General features: G+C 37.5%; 1 protein-coding gene across 1 annotated transcript; it reads right to left on the reverse strand.

The window, feature by feature from the left end:
- Positions 1-2,455: 2,455 nt before the first annotated feature.
- Positions 2,456-10,697, reverse strand: KAN (Homeodomain-like superfamily protein). Its single transcript, XM_006849378.4, has 6 exons — positions 9,274-10,697; positions 8,793-8,869; positions 8,297-8,342; positions 7,993-8,164; positions 3,235-3,328; positions 2,456-3,134 (listed from the first exon to the last, which is right to left on the reverse strand). The coding sequence occupies exons 1-6, from the start codon at positions 9,962-9,964 to the stop codon at positions 3,048-3,050; spliced, it is 1,167 nt and encodes a 388-aa protein (XP_006849441.2). The 5' UTR covers positions 9,965-10,697; the 3' UTR covers positions 2,456-3,047.
- Between the last annotated feature and the right edge of the window lie 6,765 nt (positions 10,698-17,462).

Genomic DNA, 17,462 nt, shown 5'->3' on the forward strand with positions numbered 1-17,462 from the left:
CGTCTCGGGGCGTGCCACATATCGAATTGTTTGTCTTGATGAGACGAATAAGCTCACCAAAATTAGGAGTGATCCGACTTGGAACGAGTGAGTTACGGGCCCCGAAAGTGACTCCCCATGACTATAAAAACAACCACCTTTAATGGTATTTTCGTACATTGAGGCCACACAGGAATAGTGCGCGGCCCTACCTGTTTCAATGTTTTGTTCATGTCTTTGTTTCGGAGTGTCCGATTAAGCTAAAAATTGTCCCATAGGGGTTTTCAACCATGCCAGATCTAATGGTAGTGGTCCCACAATGATTTGAGACACCGAAAATATAGTTCCAGTTGTAGGGTCTGTTTCAGGGTGCTTGAGGCCATTTTTCCAAAAACTGTTCCTTTGTGTTCACTACCTTAGACATGTCGAAATGTGACGAAACTTAGCAGATGGTTCTTGGAGTGCTGATGATGATCTTGACTAATTTTGGTGCCATTTCGAGACTGTCAGGAATTTCCACTGTTTTGCAGGCTTTATTGACCTGCTTCTTACCAAGGACCAAGGTGCTGAAAAATACGTTCCAACATTATGCTTCTTTGAAGTTGGGGCATTTCTACTGTCATTTTAAGTAGAAATCAGTAGATGATGAAGCTTATAGCTTGACGCCCTTAAAATTTTTAATCATGAAATTATGCTATGTTGTAGAGCTCACCACAAAAAACATCTCCACCAAATTTGATTCGAAAACTCCCAATCTTTTAGGAGATATGGGTATTTTGTCTGTTAAAACCTAACGCAGAAAATGATGTCTAATGCGGCTCAAACCGCTTTTACATGGAGAATTCATAGGATCTGGCCTGCATACAGATTATTAAGCTTCAAGTCAATATTCGAATGGTTTTGGTGTCATTGAAAATTTCCTTCTAGATTGAGAGATATGTTGCTTTTACCATCTGAATGTCATCATGGTTGCTCAACTGGCGATGCTTGTGAGCATTTTTTGTCGAAGATGGTGACAATGGCAATATATAAATTGTCATATGACCAAAGCCTTAGGAAGGGAGTTATTTGATCCCAAATATAAACTTCCCAATGGTTTAAAGTCAATTTTCATGTTTGAAGGATGATTTTATCAGTTAAGTTTGCTTAAAGGACGATAGATCATGAGATTGACTTAAACAATGTCTAAATCTGGTGAATTTTGAACTGAAGACATATAATGACCAACAATTGTCATTTGCAAAGTTTCACCTTGATTGAATATAATATGATGAGGTTTTCATATGTTCATTCATTAAAGACCTTTTAACTGACGAAGTCTCTGAAAAATTGTCAACTTATATCTAAATTACCCCTAAATAGGACAATGAGACATATATTGGCCCTAGGATCATTGATCCCATCGTCTGGTCTCAGAGTGAGATTTGTGACAATCTTTTAGTATTTTTGACTGTTCCAATCCTTTAACAGATGGAATTCCTCAGATCTTGTCAACTTATATTCAAACTTCCCCTAAATAGAGCGGAGAGACATACATTGATCCTATGGCCTGGTATCATAATGAGATTTGTAACAATCCCTGAGTACATCTGACAATCAAGATACATTAAAACCAACTGTAGAACATTCAAAGCATATGTGGCCTTGTACATTAAAACCAACTGTAGAACATTCAAAGCATATGTGGCCTTGTAGGGCAATTTTCACTTATATGAATCCTTTTGATATAATGTTTGAGGTATTTCCACATATAACTTATCTATTGACCATCCATAAGGTCTTTCTGCCCATTAAGCTTGCGTACACTTGAGGACTATTCAATTTGAGGACTATTCGGTGTTTTTAGTCTCAACCGGCTTGAGAGATACTCCCTCAGGAACCAAATCGGCTAACTGAAGTCTTACCATCTAGGAAATAAAAGTTAGTTTAGAAAAGTTGTCCCTTTGGCTTTGTTAAAGACCCTAGTGGTAATACATCCTGCTGGGTATGGGCGGCCAATGGTTTGATCCTTAAACTTGGCCAAAAATTGTGTTTTGAGAACCAGAACAATGAGTTGAACTGGTTAATCACTGGCTTCAAGCTCGCTCGCTGGTTATCCTGGGTTTTTGTATGAAATGTTTTTAAAAAAAAAAAAAATCACCAAGAAAATAGATGGAAACCTGGTAAAATTGACAGGGCTTAGACCTAACTGGTACCCTACCAGTTCCGAGCATACTCAACAACTTTTAAAACATTGCCCACAAACAACAATGCCAAACAAACTATCTTATTTTTCATTTCCATTTACTCTGTTTAAAGTATTTATTGATGTTACAAGAGCATCTTGATATTCATGTGGGTATTAACATTGCTTCCATTGTTTCTTATTTCCCCGGCACATTAACTTATAAATAACATAATAGAGAGGCCTAAATGTAATATCCTATTAATGCTAATGCTAAACACTATGCAGCACATGTAACAAGCTGTTACAAGCTTAAGCTAAATTGACTGTATCTTTTTTATGTAAATATACTCCCAAAGAAGATCCTCTTCACAAGCTTACAACTTACAACAGATTTGATTTCTTTGCATTTGCATAGGAAAAGTTATTTTTCTTCTCCCTTCCTTTGCCACTAGAGCAGAGTAACTGTAAAGAGGAAGCCTCAATTCTCAAGTTTTCATTTGAGCCGATGACATAAAGGGCCCATTACATTGAAATAAATGAGCAACATAGAAAGATGGGATTGGTCACCAAGTAGTAAAACAAAGAGAAGAACATGTTTACATTGTTTCTCTCTTTCTCTCCTCACTCCCGTTTCCTCACTTTCCTTGTTTGATTTCCACAGATTTTCATGGAGGATGCAGCTTTTATATCCCTTTCTTCATTTCTCTTCATGGGTGACGTTCAAATAAAGATCTCTGTGCAGGATACAAATACCCTTAAAAAGGACATATGCAATATGTCGGATACAACCAATTCCCATTGAGGTGAATATAATGAGACAGTAAACAGAGTGATAATAATACGACTACGGCTTCTGCTTTTTGTGTGTTCCGTCCCCTGTTGTGTATCCTGTCAATTTTAATCAATCACGGTCTTTGCCATGCCATCCTGGTCTACCTAAGGTAAATTCCAAGCTGGGGTTCTTGAGGTCATGGTTATTTCCTTTTGCCTGCACTCAAAATTATTTTCTTCATGAGAAATAATATGAAAATAATTGATTTATTCTCGATGCAACAATGTAATATCATTGTTGGAGTTTGAATCGCTACCTCAATGTGATGCCCATCTTTTTCCTGCAAAAGAAGGGCTGGGGATCTAATACTCTCGGCATCACTTGAAGTGGTATGTAACCACGGTCCCCTACTGCAAAATGCAAAATATGAATTGAATTCAATCAGCTTTCTTCGCATTAGAAATTCATGCCAAGGAAAGATTATACAAATGACCAATAGCAAAGTTTAGCTATCCTGTAGTTATTCATTCAAATTTTTTTTTTTCAAATTGTAAATTCACTAAACCCATGCATGTGTTCTCTAATCGATTCAAAGAATTTCTCAAAAAAAAAAAAAAAAAAGGTTTGTGACAAAGACCAAAACCAAAAAGAGAAAATCGAGAAAATCAGACAACACCATGTGATTTGAGAAAATCTCTAGATTGATCTTAATCTGAATGCAACTATAGTAAAACCTGTAACAACAAATGGTTGTAGAATTTGATATGGCAGTAAAAATATGGCAATAATTCCTCATGAAACCTCATGGGACGCAAAGAGCAACACAAGCAAGTTTAATTCCTTTCCCTAAAAATTAAAATAAAATGATGAATTATAGATGCCAAGTTTATCCTCAACCTGATACCAAAGAAATAATACTTTTGGCCTGAAAATTGCACTAGAAGACTTGATGGCCCTATAGATAAGGTCCAATCTTCTTATCTTTTACACCCTCCTCGTCCTTTGAACAATACTGGAACTTAGTGCAGCAGGTCCAATATGGGTATAGCAAGTAATAAGTATCTAGCAACATTAGGAGTTCCTCAATGGGGATGTATCGGGATGTGTTTTCTTCTTTCTCAGTCGACAAATCAGACTGATAATGCAGGCCGATCTTGTTCCCTCTATATATGAATGTTGGTTGAGTCGGGCATTGAGAAGAATCGCTTCACTTGCAACTGCACCCAAATATGACCCGACAAGCCAAACTAATTGAGTAACAGAGGTCTTGTTCTGCAGGTGTACTAAAAATATGGCCCTAGATCTGGTTTTCACAACATGAACTGATATACCCATTGCCAAGGGTGAAAGTATATGAGGGACAACAAGAAAGATTAAGGAAAGGAAGGTCATGATCCTTATTATTATCAGAGATGTTGTCAAATCTTAGCCAGCAAAATGGAATTGGCCAACATGCTGGTAAACATGATAAGAGGTGTGAGAGAGGAGGAATGAAAAAGGCCCGCAACGAGTTTGGTGCGGGCCAAAGCAAGGATTTAGAGGAGAAGAATAGATGGTGCATAGAGAATATGCTCTTTGGAGAAGGATAAATGTTTACAAGCATTGTAAGGCCCTTGAATAGCACATGGTCTCACACTTATAGGGGATGAGTTAGTTGGTTTGATTTAAACTTTAGAATCACTAATATGAGTGGCTTCTCACTTTGTATACAAGATTTTTTTTTAGGCTCTTTGGATTCATTTGGCTAGGGACTCTTTCTTAGAGGTGTTTTAGAGCTAGCATTTTGGATAGTTGTGCACAACTATTGGTTTTTCAAGCCAATTTGAAGGACCAAACTTTGATCAAGCCTTCACAACATAGATTTTACAAAACATGGATGTGGCACCTTTTTCAACCACCTAATCTATTCATATATCCCAAAGGAAACAATTTACCAAAATTTAGTCCCCCCTTATGGTGGACACCTATAACTTGGACAGATGTGTCAACCACTAGAAGAAAATATGATCAGGGCAATTTTTTTTTCTTTTCAAAATTATGAGCTGCCATAACAAATACACAAGTGTAATGATGTCATTAAAAGACTTACCCAAAAAAAATGATGTCATGAAAAGAAACTAAGATGGAATAATGGTACTTTAATAGCAAAAAATAAAATTAAAGGATTTCTACCCTAAAATAGTTTATCTCAAAGTTTATTTTTTTTCCTTTGTTCCATAGACAATATACATTTGTAATTTTGTTTACAATTTCATTAGATAGTTCAATGGACTTAAAGCAAATTATTCCAATCTTCATTTGTTATAGTCATCACATCCTATCTCTAGGCAAACTTTACAAGGAGAAAGAACTAAGCTGGAACGCTATTGAATTTAACTATGAAAAAAGTTTATATAAGTTGTCAATCTTATATTAGTGAAGTACACATCAAAATCCGTTGGAAGAAAGTGGAAAAGTATAAAATGGGACCATTTACTTTTGATACAAGATGGTCACAATTAGTTTTGACCATTGGATGTGAAATTTGGTGGCTGCATTTATTCTATTGACGAATTTCAAAGTCCAAAAGAAATTTTCTTGAACCTCATGACACACACAAGCTATCATATTTCACATCAGATGGTTGTAAGTAATTGTAACCTCCTTCTACCAAAGATAAATGGTCTCATTGACCTCAAGATATATGGATATGAAGAAAAACATAATTTTAAGTCCTAAAAACAATATAACTTGTAAAAAATAATTTGAGTCATCTATTTTTAAGATTTTCAAGTATTTACAGATCGAGCAGATCTGTACCATCTTTGAAGTTTTAAATTTTATAACTAGGGATAAAAATAATTTTTCACGCTAACTTAAGGTTTCTGACACTGGAAGTACACCTCCAGACAAAATTTAGAGGTACACCTTATTTCTATAATCTAAGGAAGCGCCTTAATCAAACCTCACCCTTTAAGTGTTGATGGAAGCCATCGAGTTGTGTAATATAGGCAAACATAATTCCACCACTATTAGTAGTTGGTGAGTAATCCAGTTGGGTAATATTTGATAAAACCATACAGTTTCCTCTAATGCCAAGGAAATTTAAAAATTATGAACTGGACGTAGCGAAGTGCAGTGCTTCTTTGGTTGATGACCAATAAATATGAATTAATGTTGTTCTCAAGTAAATTCAAATAAAAATTCAAATGCAAATTGTAAATGAGAATTGTTCCTATGAATCAAAACAGCAAGAGGTGAAACATAATATTTGTTCATTTGAAGCAAAACATATCTAGCTGTAAACAAAGAAGAAAAGAAGCAAAACATAATTAAAAAACCAAGTACTTAGATGGTAAGCATATCATCACCCAGCGGTGTGTACTGTAGTGGTGCTTCCATGGGCGGTTCCCAATAAAGAACGGTGGAGATTATACTTCCTAAAGACAGATATTCGTCCATCTACGGTTAATCTCCACCGTCCATTGTAGGAAATGAATTTTCATGGTGTATACCATATAAAACTAGGGTATGTTGTACTTCCCATGCTTATGATGAGAATATTGTAGCATCTATTCATACAAATGCTACATAATAAGAAATAAAGAGAGTGAGTTGAAGCTTTTGTAACACATGAAAGGGATCACTTTAAAGTATACTTACTTAGAGAGGATCATAAAAGTTCCTCATGAGATCTTAATGGAATGCAATGCAATTTATCATATATAGGTCATAAATAAACAAAAAAAAGGATATATACTAATGAGTCTACTAAATAAAATGAAGCTGTTCAAGGAATAGGTCATACATAAAAATCAATCATTTAAGAAAATCCTAAATCATTGTTTCGTTATCAGAGAGAGAGCGAGAGAGAGAATGTGCTTTTAGTAGAGAGAGAGAGAATGTGCTTTTGGTTCACAAGTCTGAACTTGGTCTACTTACCAAAGAGAATAGTACACAAGATGCACATGGTGATTGGATAACAATGCACGAGATCATAACTGGGAAAAGGGTACATTCTCAATAAGGAAAACAACAAAAACTGGATCGAGAAAAATATGAGTCAACTTACTAAAGAAATGGATCAATAAGGAGATAGAAAATGTGGGCCATTTTTTCATGAAAAAGAAGCACGATGCAGTCACAGGGCGCTGAAAATGGTTCACGAGAGAGAAGAATACAGCACAAGTCAGAGAGAGAGAGAGAGAGAGTTTTCAACATCAAAAGAAAGACAAAAGAAGGAAACAAATCAAGGAAAAGGTGGGGAGTGGAACATGGGTCAGGAGAGAGAAGAATAATATAGCAGCAGTCACAGATAAGTAGAAGAATCCCTCCACCATTAATCCTAGAGAGAGAAAGAGAGAGAGGGGTAGACAGAGAGAGGACTCAAGTACAAGAGCTTCATCTTTATGGAGGATTTTTTAAATCACCCATGCTCAAAAGAATAAGAACCCAAAGCTTCTAAGTTGCTTCGTGGTGGGTGCAATTGATTTTCTCTCTCTTCCTTTCTCTCTCTAACCCATCCAAGCACAATCTAGAGAGAGGAGTGAGATAAAAAGAAGGAAAAAGGAAAAAGAAGAGAGAGGCAAAAGCTGCTGAGGAAACTGTATGCTCTGCAGATATGGGAGAGAATATATAAGATTATGTTTGGAGAGGACGTGGTTCTGGATTCTCTACGCTTCCCATGCAAAAACATATTAAAAAGAAAAGGAAAAAGAAAAGATAGAGAACAAGATAAAGAGGAGAGAGAGAGAGAGAGCTAGAGAGAGAAAGCCCTCTACTATAGAATGGAAGTTTGTCTAGAGAGAGAAAGTGAGAGTGCTCATGTCATTGAGTGGAAAATGATTAGGAATTGTTCATTTTAGAGAGAGAAACAAGAGAGAGAAAGTCTGCACATTGAGTGGAAAATGATCAAGTATAGCATATATCGAGGTAAAGGAAAGAGAGAGACTAAAAAGCAAAACAGGTGATTCAAAGGAGCACGTGGGGTGAGAAAGATAGTCTAGAGAGAGAAAGTGGAGGCTAAAAAATGGTCCTGAATAAAGGGTTCAAACATAGTGTAGAGAGAGAAAGGGGATTGCAGAGAATGGCGTACCTTGAAGAGTTACTCCACAACGAAGGAGCAGGAGGATGAGAATTATTAGTACTAGAGTAATCAACCTCTCCTTGAAAACCAAAAGCCCCCAAATTCCGGTCACTTCCGGCCAAATTTCCGGCAACAAAATCGTCTTCTCCGGCTGATCCACTATCAAATCCATCAGATTGACCTGAAAAAATTGCCGGAAAAAAGAAAGAAAACCCATGAATCCAAATTCTCTTTCTATTCTTTCAAAAAATCCGGCTAATGCATTGAGGTAAAGCTGCCATGAAAAAGCTGATTAAACAAAAAAACAAATTACCTGATGAGGCCGCAGGCTTGTCAGTGGTCTTAACAGTTCGATACATCTGCACCCACAGTTCGGAATAGAGATTAAGAGAGAGAAAGGAAAGGAAGTGAGAGAAACAAAGGCACTGGCATGTGCCTGAACTGTAACTATGTTCACAGACTGGTGGTTTAGAGAGAGAAACCCCGGGTATTTGGGTACTGTTTGTTATTAACCAATGTTTGGTGAGAGCAATAATGACTTGTATTATTGTGAAATGATGCTTCTTTTCTCATCAGGCCCTTTCTCTCTCTGAACCCCCCCCTCTCTCTCTCTCTCTCTCTAAAAACGTGCAGCTATGCTGTCCCTTGTCCTGGAAATACCAGACTCATTCATTCATTCACTCAAACCCTTCTCATCCATTTCAATCTTCCCATCGGCAAGCGGGCCAATTCAAGAGAGAGAAAGAAGAGAGAGAGAGAGTTTTGTATACATATATGGGCAATTTTACTTCCCCCATTTTAGGATTTACCTGTAAATGGCTCTTTACATGAGCAAGTGTAAGATCTTTCACATCCATGAGCTCCAGCACCGATTTTGGAGTAGCTCCTGTACACACACCACGTACAAGCAACCCCACATTCTAATCAATCTCACAGTAAAAAAAAATCAAAACTATACAAAGGAGAGAGAGAGAGAGAGAGAGAGAGGAGAGAGAGTGAGAGTCCATTAATGAAGAAAAAAACCAGAGAAAGGGAGAGAGAGAGAAACAATAGGATAAGTAAGTAGACATGAGGGGGAGTGAGAAGGAGAGGGGGAGAGAGAGCACATAAGTATCAAGAAAGAATAAGTAGAGAGAGAGAGAGAGAGAAAGCTGATAAGAAGAAAATACAGATGGAAGCCCAAAACAAGATAACCCAAAAGAGATTCAAAATGCACTCGCTTGGGTGTGTGTGTTGAGAGAGAGAGAGAGAGAGAGAGAGAGAGAAGGATAATCAGGAGCAATGCCATACTCTCATGACCACCGAGGAGCTCGACCGCGTGCACAAAGCGAGCATGGAGAGTGCTAGTCCACCGCATCCTAGGTGCTCTCATGCTCCTCTTTGTAGGCAACTTCGATACAATTCTTGACCTCATCGCATGTGAAGAAGCGTCTGAAACTCCACCAAAATGGTGATGATTATGGTGATGAGATTTTAGGGTTTCACTACTTAGACCCCCAAACCTCAATGAATGAAAGGGTTGGGCTTGAGAAGCTGAGCTCGATTGCAAAATGGTGGCCATGGGGTCGAGCCCCAAAGCCGAGGAAGAAGAACAAGGATTAGGAGATGAGCAAGAGTTAGAGAGAGAAGAAGATGAGGTTGAGGGGTAAGAGAGATGGTAAAGCCTACTACCCATCTTTGGATCATCAAAAGGGAAGGGCCTGTTGTGATAGACTGGTATTCCCCTTATGGGCCTTAGGCCCTCAGAGACTTCTAAGAGAGAGAAAGAAGGCATATGATGGGGGTGGTTCTGGTGGTGGTTTTGGAAGTGGGGTAGAGAGAGAAAGTGGGGTTCCTGGTTCTCTTGCGGGGCGATAGGGTTTGCGAGCGAGAGCTCGGTGCTGCAATTCGAAGGAGTGGCGCCACTGTTCGGAGGGCTTATGTGCAGCGAGAGATCCGGCAGAGAGCGTGGTGGCTCCATGAAAACCCCCTGTGTAGGCATTTTTTCCACTCACAAAATCACCCTAAAGCTCCTCAATTTTCAGGTTCAACACTCATCAAGCAATTCGATGGGCCCTTCTCTTGCTCTCTCGCTAACTATTTTGGGGCGTCTTGCTTCTCTCTTTTGGGGATGTTGCTCCTCTCTTGCACTCTCTCTCTACTGTTAAGATGAGGGTGAGAAGGGATTAGAAGACATGGGGGTGAGGGATTTAAGGGAGGAGGTACGGATGAGGGTAGGTTTGTAGAGAGAGAAAGAGGAGGAGGACATGTTGGTTTGCTCGGAGATCGAAGCTTGAGTTGGAGGAGAGAGAAAGAGGAGGATTGGGAAAACAATGGAGATTGGGAATGTAAACAAAGGTGTCCCCTCTCTCTACAGACATGCTGCACTGGTTTGGCACGGAGTAAGAGAGAGAGAGAGAGAGAGAGAGAGAAGAGAAAAGTGGGGGACACAGAGAAGGAGAGGGATTACACAAAATGAGAAAGGAAATGGAAAGAAGCCAAATCTGCCATCCCCCTTAGAATATGTATGTAAGAAAATGACACTTAGGGGGGGCATGAGGGATGGTCAAAACAAGGGTGAAAGAAATGATGAGGGCAAAACCCCCGGTTAAAAAGGGGAAGTTTCTGCCTCACTCCTTTTCACTCTACCTTTGGTGTGGTGTTATTTTAACAAAAGGGAAAAATGCCCTGCCCCCCCCTCTCTTATTAAATGTTTGCGTTTCCAACATAGACCCATTGAGCCAAAAAGGTTGGTTCTCTTTAAATAACAAAAAATAGGCCTAGAGAGAGAGAAAGAGGAGAGAGTGTGATGTAGACCCATAAGGAAGTGTAGAGAGAGAGAGAGAGAGGAGTGTTGAGAGAGTGAGAGAGGTCTTCTGACAAGACAAAGATAAAACTATAGAGAGTGAGAGAGAGAGGGAGAGTAGGGTTAAGAGAAAGAAGGGGGATTTAGAGAGAAAGTGGGTTTTTTTTATTAAGGCCAAAATGTAGTCTACTCTCGCAAGAGTAGAAGGTCCATCTACTCCCTCGGATAAAGTTTTACCTAGAATTGATTTTAGGATCCCAAATTTTGTGGAGGTTACCTCTTTAACCTATATATTAACATCAATAAAAAAAATTTTAATTGTGCTTTTTTGTGCATTTGAATAAATGATATTTCGAGATTGAATATAGACCATCCAATTTTTAGATTTTGAGATCTAGTGATAGAAAACTCAAATTTTGAGAGAATAATCATCTTGTAATTCTTAAATAGTTCTTAAAAATTTAGATTAAAAGAATTCCTCCCAAGTTGGTCTTTTGGCTGAGGGAGTAGAAGTAAACTATGCTCCGGAGCACAATATGTGTCCATTATTACGAACCAATATGAGAGAAGGGGTCAAGAAGAGAGAAAGCGTGGGGTTGCCTTATAAAGTTTGATAGAGGGAAAAGATAGGTTTTTCTTACGAGCACACGAGAGAGGAATTTCTAATTAGTGATTCCTTTCTCTCTCTTTTCCTAGAGGGAGAAAGAGATCTCTCATTCTTCATTGCTTCTAATTCCCTCTCATCCTCCTAATATTCCCTTCCACAAACAACACGCTTGTCTAGCATTAAGATTATGTCACACCCACATGATCATCCACACACACTCTCTCTCTCTCTCATGGTTGACTATTACATAGATAGATTTCTAAACCCTAGGTCGAATCACAATATACTATTGCTCCTTTTATAATGAGAAATTACCTTGCTTTTAATGTCTTTTACCAAAGCTCTAATATGTTAAGTGACTCGAGGATTCTCTCGGGCACCTACAATCCAGATGATTGATGATAAAAACCCTCATATTTCCCCTGTCTCTCTCTCTAACCCGATATTTCCTCTCTCTCTAACCCTCTTATTTTCTCTCTACCTCTCTCTCTAACCCCATATTTCCTCTCTCTCTCCTACCCATATTTCTTCTTTCTCTCTCTCTAACCATGTCCCCTCCCCCTCTCTCCCTCTCTTTTTCCTTCTTTTTTAGAAATGGTGAAAATGAGATCTTGAAGAGACCCAATTACCTCCCCACAAACAAATGCCGAAAAACCCTTGCGCGCTTTTCGAAGCAAACACGATTTAAATGTATGAGAGGGTTTATTTAAAGGAGTCATTGTCGCCTTGCCTCAATGCACAGCATTTATTTGAGAGATTGCAAGCTGTGCAAGATCACCCCTGAATATGTCCACCTAAAACTTATTCAAACTTGGAATTTCCTCTTGTCAGATGATTATAATCAATTGAATTACTCTGTAGATTTAGACCAACAATTGGCAGAGAACAATGACCTGATTATATTGTATTGCATTCAAGTCACCCTCATCAAATAATAAATCAAGCCCATGTTTAGTATTGTGTTAAGAAGACTAGTGCAACATAGCATTGTCTCCTAGTGTTATATTCTATATTTTTATTTATTAGGGTCCCATTGTAACAACCCCAACATTCTAAATTTTCTACAAAGATTTATGTACTATTTTATATGTGACACATTTGGAGGATGCCATTTGCAAATGAGAGAGAATATGCAAATATACTAAAGTTATGTGCTTCACTTGTTTTTCTTGCATAAGGATTTAAAGATTTGAGTCAAAGGGATGTAATTCTAAAATTATGAATTCCAGTGGATCCCTCTGGACCTAAGATTCATGATGTCAAAAACCCTTTTAAATTATTGTTCACTGAGCATAGTTGTAGCTCTTGGGGGAGATGGTTGGTAGTTTTAACAAGGTGGGCAATGGTTTGTTAAGTTGATCCAAACTCTGAATATTGGAGGGTTCATTGGATATCTAGGGTTTCCGCATGGGGTCATTCTTATTTCACTGATATGGATTATTCACAAGGAATATGAATGAGTACTTTGAATCACCTACCTCTACCAAACTTATTAACTAGCCGTCATCTGCATATCTCAAGAATTTTCCCAAGCATATCTAGAAACTTCAATCTTACGATGCAACAGGTGATTGTGATCCTATATGTTGGGTTTGGTGATAGGTAAATCACTATATCTATATTTTCTTCTAGATTAGAGTATTATGGGAAATAAAAAATTGACTTTCTTGGGAGGCAAGAAAGTGATATCTTTATAAGAGAATGAGTGATGACATAATACTCATCATTTGAGGGTCACCCCTTTGGGGTTTATGGGAATAGATCCCCAATATGGAAATAGGTCTCTAAGAGAGAGAAACATGGCCTCTGAAATAGATACGGTATTTCCATGAGTTTTGAGTCGGTTAACTTTCACTTCTAGAGAGAGAAAATCTTTATGTTGCTCTCGAAGTTATCTTTCCGGTAGCGGTATTACGGTGCGAAAGATGATGTTGATCGATAGTGTTGCTCGGTCGGGAGAACGGGTTTTGGAAAGAGAGATTGGTGATAGTCTTTTACTGATGTTTAGAGATATGTATTATCTCTTGTAACCCAAAATTTTAATATTTATTGTGATAGTGGATTTCTAGTTGCCGAGACCGTGAATGTAGCCTTACGGGGTGAACCACGTAAATCGTGTGTTGTGGTGGTGTGCTTATTATGTTTGTTTTATTTCTCGCACTCGATTTATAGTTGTATTCATCTACTTCATATTTATTCATTCATGTACACGATCTTGGGTGGAATCCCGGTATTTGGGATACCTGGTTTCGAAAGCTAAAGGGTTCCCAAGAACCTTACAATCAATTTGTTGGGTTTGGTGATAGCTAAATCACTATACCCATATTTTCTTTTAAAGATTAAGGTATTATGAAAAATAGAAAATTGACTTTCTTGGGAAGCAAGAAAGTGATATCTTTATAAGAGAGTGAATGAGGATATCATACCCATCTTTTGAGGGTCACCTCTTTGGTGGTTATGGGAATGGATCTCCAATACAGAGATGAGTTTCCCAGAAAGAGACATGGCCTCTAAGAGAGGGGCAGTATTCCCACGAGTTTTGGGTTGGTTAACTTTCTCTTTTGGAGAGAGAAAGTCTTTCGGTTGCTCTCAATGTTATCTTTTCGGTAACGGTATTGCGGTGAGAAAGAAGATGTTGATCGACAATGTTGCTCGGTCCAGAGAGCGGGTTTAAAAGGAAAGATCGGTGATGGTATTTTACCAATGTTTAGAGATAGGTATTATCTCTTGAATCCCAAAATTGTAATCTTCTTCATTGTAATAGTAGATTTTTATTTTCCGAGGCCGTGGATGTAGCCCTATGGAGTGAAGCACGTAAATCTTGTGTCGTTGCGGTGTGCCTTTTTGTGTTTGCTTTATTCTCGCACTCGATTTATAGTTGTATTCATCTACTTCGAATTTAGTCAATCATATACATGATTTTGGGTGGGATCCCGGTGTTTGGGAGTTCGTTTCCTCAAGCTAGGGGTTCTCGAGATCCCTACAATTGATATCAGAGCACAAGGTGTGTACGGGGTTAAGGTTTATATTAAGAACAAGAGGAATGACAAAGTTTTATGAATACATGGTTTAAGGTGGAGAAATATGAAGGCAAAGTGTTTGTGAAAATTTCACAATAGAGGCAAGTGAGAAGAAATCAAGAAATATCCATGGTTTGAAGTGGAGAAATATGAGGGCAATTTTTTGTGAAAATTCCACAATGGAGGCAAGTATGAAAAAATCAAGAAGTCTCTTCAATGAAGATTATGAAGGCAATTATGTGATTTTTCTAGGTGGAGATTGATGGGTTTGGTGATATCTAAATCACCATACCCATATTTTCTTCTAAAGATTAGAGTATTATAAAAAATAGAAAATTGACTTTCTTGGGTAGCAAGAAAGTGATATCTTTATAAGAGAGTGAATGATGACATAATACCCATCATTTGAGAATCACCCCTTTGGGGGTTATGGGGATGGATCTCCAATATGGAGATGAGTCTCCAAGAGAGAGACATGGCCTCTGAGAGAGGGGTAATATTTCCATGCATTTTGGGTTAGTTAACTTTCACTTCTGAAGAGAGAAACTCTCTCGGTTGCCCTCAAGGTTATCTTTCCAATAATGGCATTGCGATGGGAAGATGATGTTGATTGACGGTGTTGTTCGGTCGAGAGAGGAGGTTTAGAAGGGAAGATCGGTGATGGTCTTTTACCGATGTTTAGAGATATGTATTATCTCTTGTAATCCAAAACTATAATCTTCATTGTGATAGTGGATTTCTATTTGCCGAGGCTGTGGATGTAGCCCTATGAGGTGACCACGTAAATCTTGTGTCGTTTGGTGTGCCTTTTTGTGCTTGCTTTATTTCTCATACTCGATTTATAGTTTTATTCATCTGCTTCGCATTTAGTCAATCATATACACGATTTTGAGTGGGATCCCGGTGTTTGAGATTCTCGGTTCCGCAAGCTAGGGGTTCTCCAAATCCCTATATTATATACCCTCATGCATTGAGAAATCTTAACCTTGAGTTCATATTTCAGACATGTTAACAAGGCATATAAAAAATGAAAAAAAGGATTTGCAAGTTATCATTGATTGCCCTCTCTTTGATGAGTCTGATTAGGTCTCCATGCAACATTTCTTGCTTTTATTGATACCAGTTGTTTAAGCAGTGAACCTAAGGAATGATATGCTATGAAACTATCAATGTATCTTGGTTGAGAGAAAATGCTACATGGCTTGCAAGATACATTATCTCATTTACAAATCCACAAATTTATTTTGCCATGTATAAGAATGGGAAGCCCTTGTACAACTCATGGAGTAGTTAATGTTAAAGAAATGAATATAGAAATAAAGCAACATCAACATCAAATATTTGAAAAAAAAGAGAAAGAGTAATGGTCCTATGAGACCTCCCACATCCATATGTATAGGACCCTAAAGGAGTACCATTAAATTTGGCAAAGATCTCTAAAAAAGTTATCACATGGGTCTAGGACTTGACTTTTTTAGAGATCTATGTCAAATTTAATGGTGATCCTTTGAGGTCCTACACACATAGATGTGGGAGGATCTCACATGATCATTATTTTAAAAAAAAACATAGCAAAAAATTGACAAGAAAGATGGGCTTCTTACTTGGTTAAATAAATCAAAACCTACAATCATGGACATAAAAGTTTCAAAACAACCTATTCTCTCAAGATGGGGTTGAGAAAGCATGCGTATCATGTTGAAATGATTTAATTTCTAATTTTGTTTCTCATTAAATGTGGTGGTCCATGGGTATAGAGATAACACCTATCTAATCATTCTCTTAAGAGCTAAGAACGGAATTTTCAAACGAGGATTAAATTTTTGCTTCCTTTAAGTGCTTTCAAGTCCTCGTCTTCGTGATTCCCGTCTTATCTTCTTGATCCCCACTTACAGGCTTATTGGTATACCATGTTTCTTTGAAGTTGATATGAACCTGTGTTTCTTCCTTTCCATTTACTCTTCTGTTTTGGCCATATTCTCCTTTTTCCCACAAAAAAAAAAAAAAAAAAAAAAAATCTGTATTTGGATATCAAATCGAGTCCTGGCAAAGTAATTAGGCATGAGATCACAGGTCCGGAAATTCATTCATCTAGAAAAAAACCTTAACTATTTAGCTCTCATGATCTTTAATATCATTGACGTGCATATAAACCTACAAAATAAAGATAGAAAAATATATTGTTTACTTTCTCACTCATGACAAACTATGTTTTCTCCATTGAAACTCACTTTTATGTGGCCAAACAAATTCAAAAGTCCAATCAATCACTGTTTTAGTAGGCTATTATCAGGGAACATGGTTAATACTAATCTTTTGGGAAAGCAAAAATAAAGAAGTGTATCTTTAGTCTGGTTATTTTTCTCAGAGAGGGAATTAATGTTTGAAAGATATCTTTATTAAAATAATCTTTACCATGTAGTTAGTAGATCAAGTAGTGAGTGCTAATTCAAAGATAGACTACTTTGGGTTTTTCACTTTTCAACATAAATCAAATAAAACATGTCCAGATGGTAGTCAAATATAATTTTTATACTAAAACAAAATAGCATGAAAACAAGAGTAATATACTATTTATGAAATTCTCTTATTAGTTTTATATTACTTCTTGGTTTTCCTGTTTCTTACGTGTAGTGAAGGCCATTATTTTGGATTTTCAATCTACAATGCCATAGAGATTTCATTCATCAAAATCTTCAGTCTTTTTTACTTTACTCGAAGAAAATTGAGTATCATATCTCTCAAAAGTTCAATGAGGGTGACCCCCACCACGGGCATTCAAAAAAGAAGCTTTTCATCTCTGTTCATCACTGAACCCCACACCCACATACCCATGACCAAAAATGAACCTAAAATACTTGATGCAATGATCCACGTCTAAGAGTAACGGTAAATCGATATTATTTATATCATGCATCTACGGCTGAGTTAATTAACACACACCTAAGATCGACAAAATGAATTGTTCACTAACATTCTATTCATAACCCGCATAAAGAGTCTGAAAAATGCTGAGGTGATAGATTTTCTATTTGTTGGTGTCAGGAATTCAATTAGATTTGTTTTT

This window comes from Amborella trichopoda, chromosome 4 (genome assembly GCF_054954075.1).
Source record: "Amborella trichopoda isolate Santa Cruz 75 chromosome 4, AtrichopodaSantaCruz75HAP2 v2.0, whole genome shotgun sequence".
Lineage (NCBI taxonomy): Eukaryota > Viridiplantae > Streptophyta > Magnoliopsida > Amborellales > Amborellaceae > Amborella > Amborella trichopoda.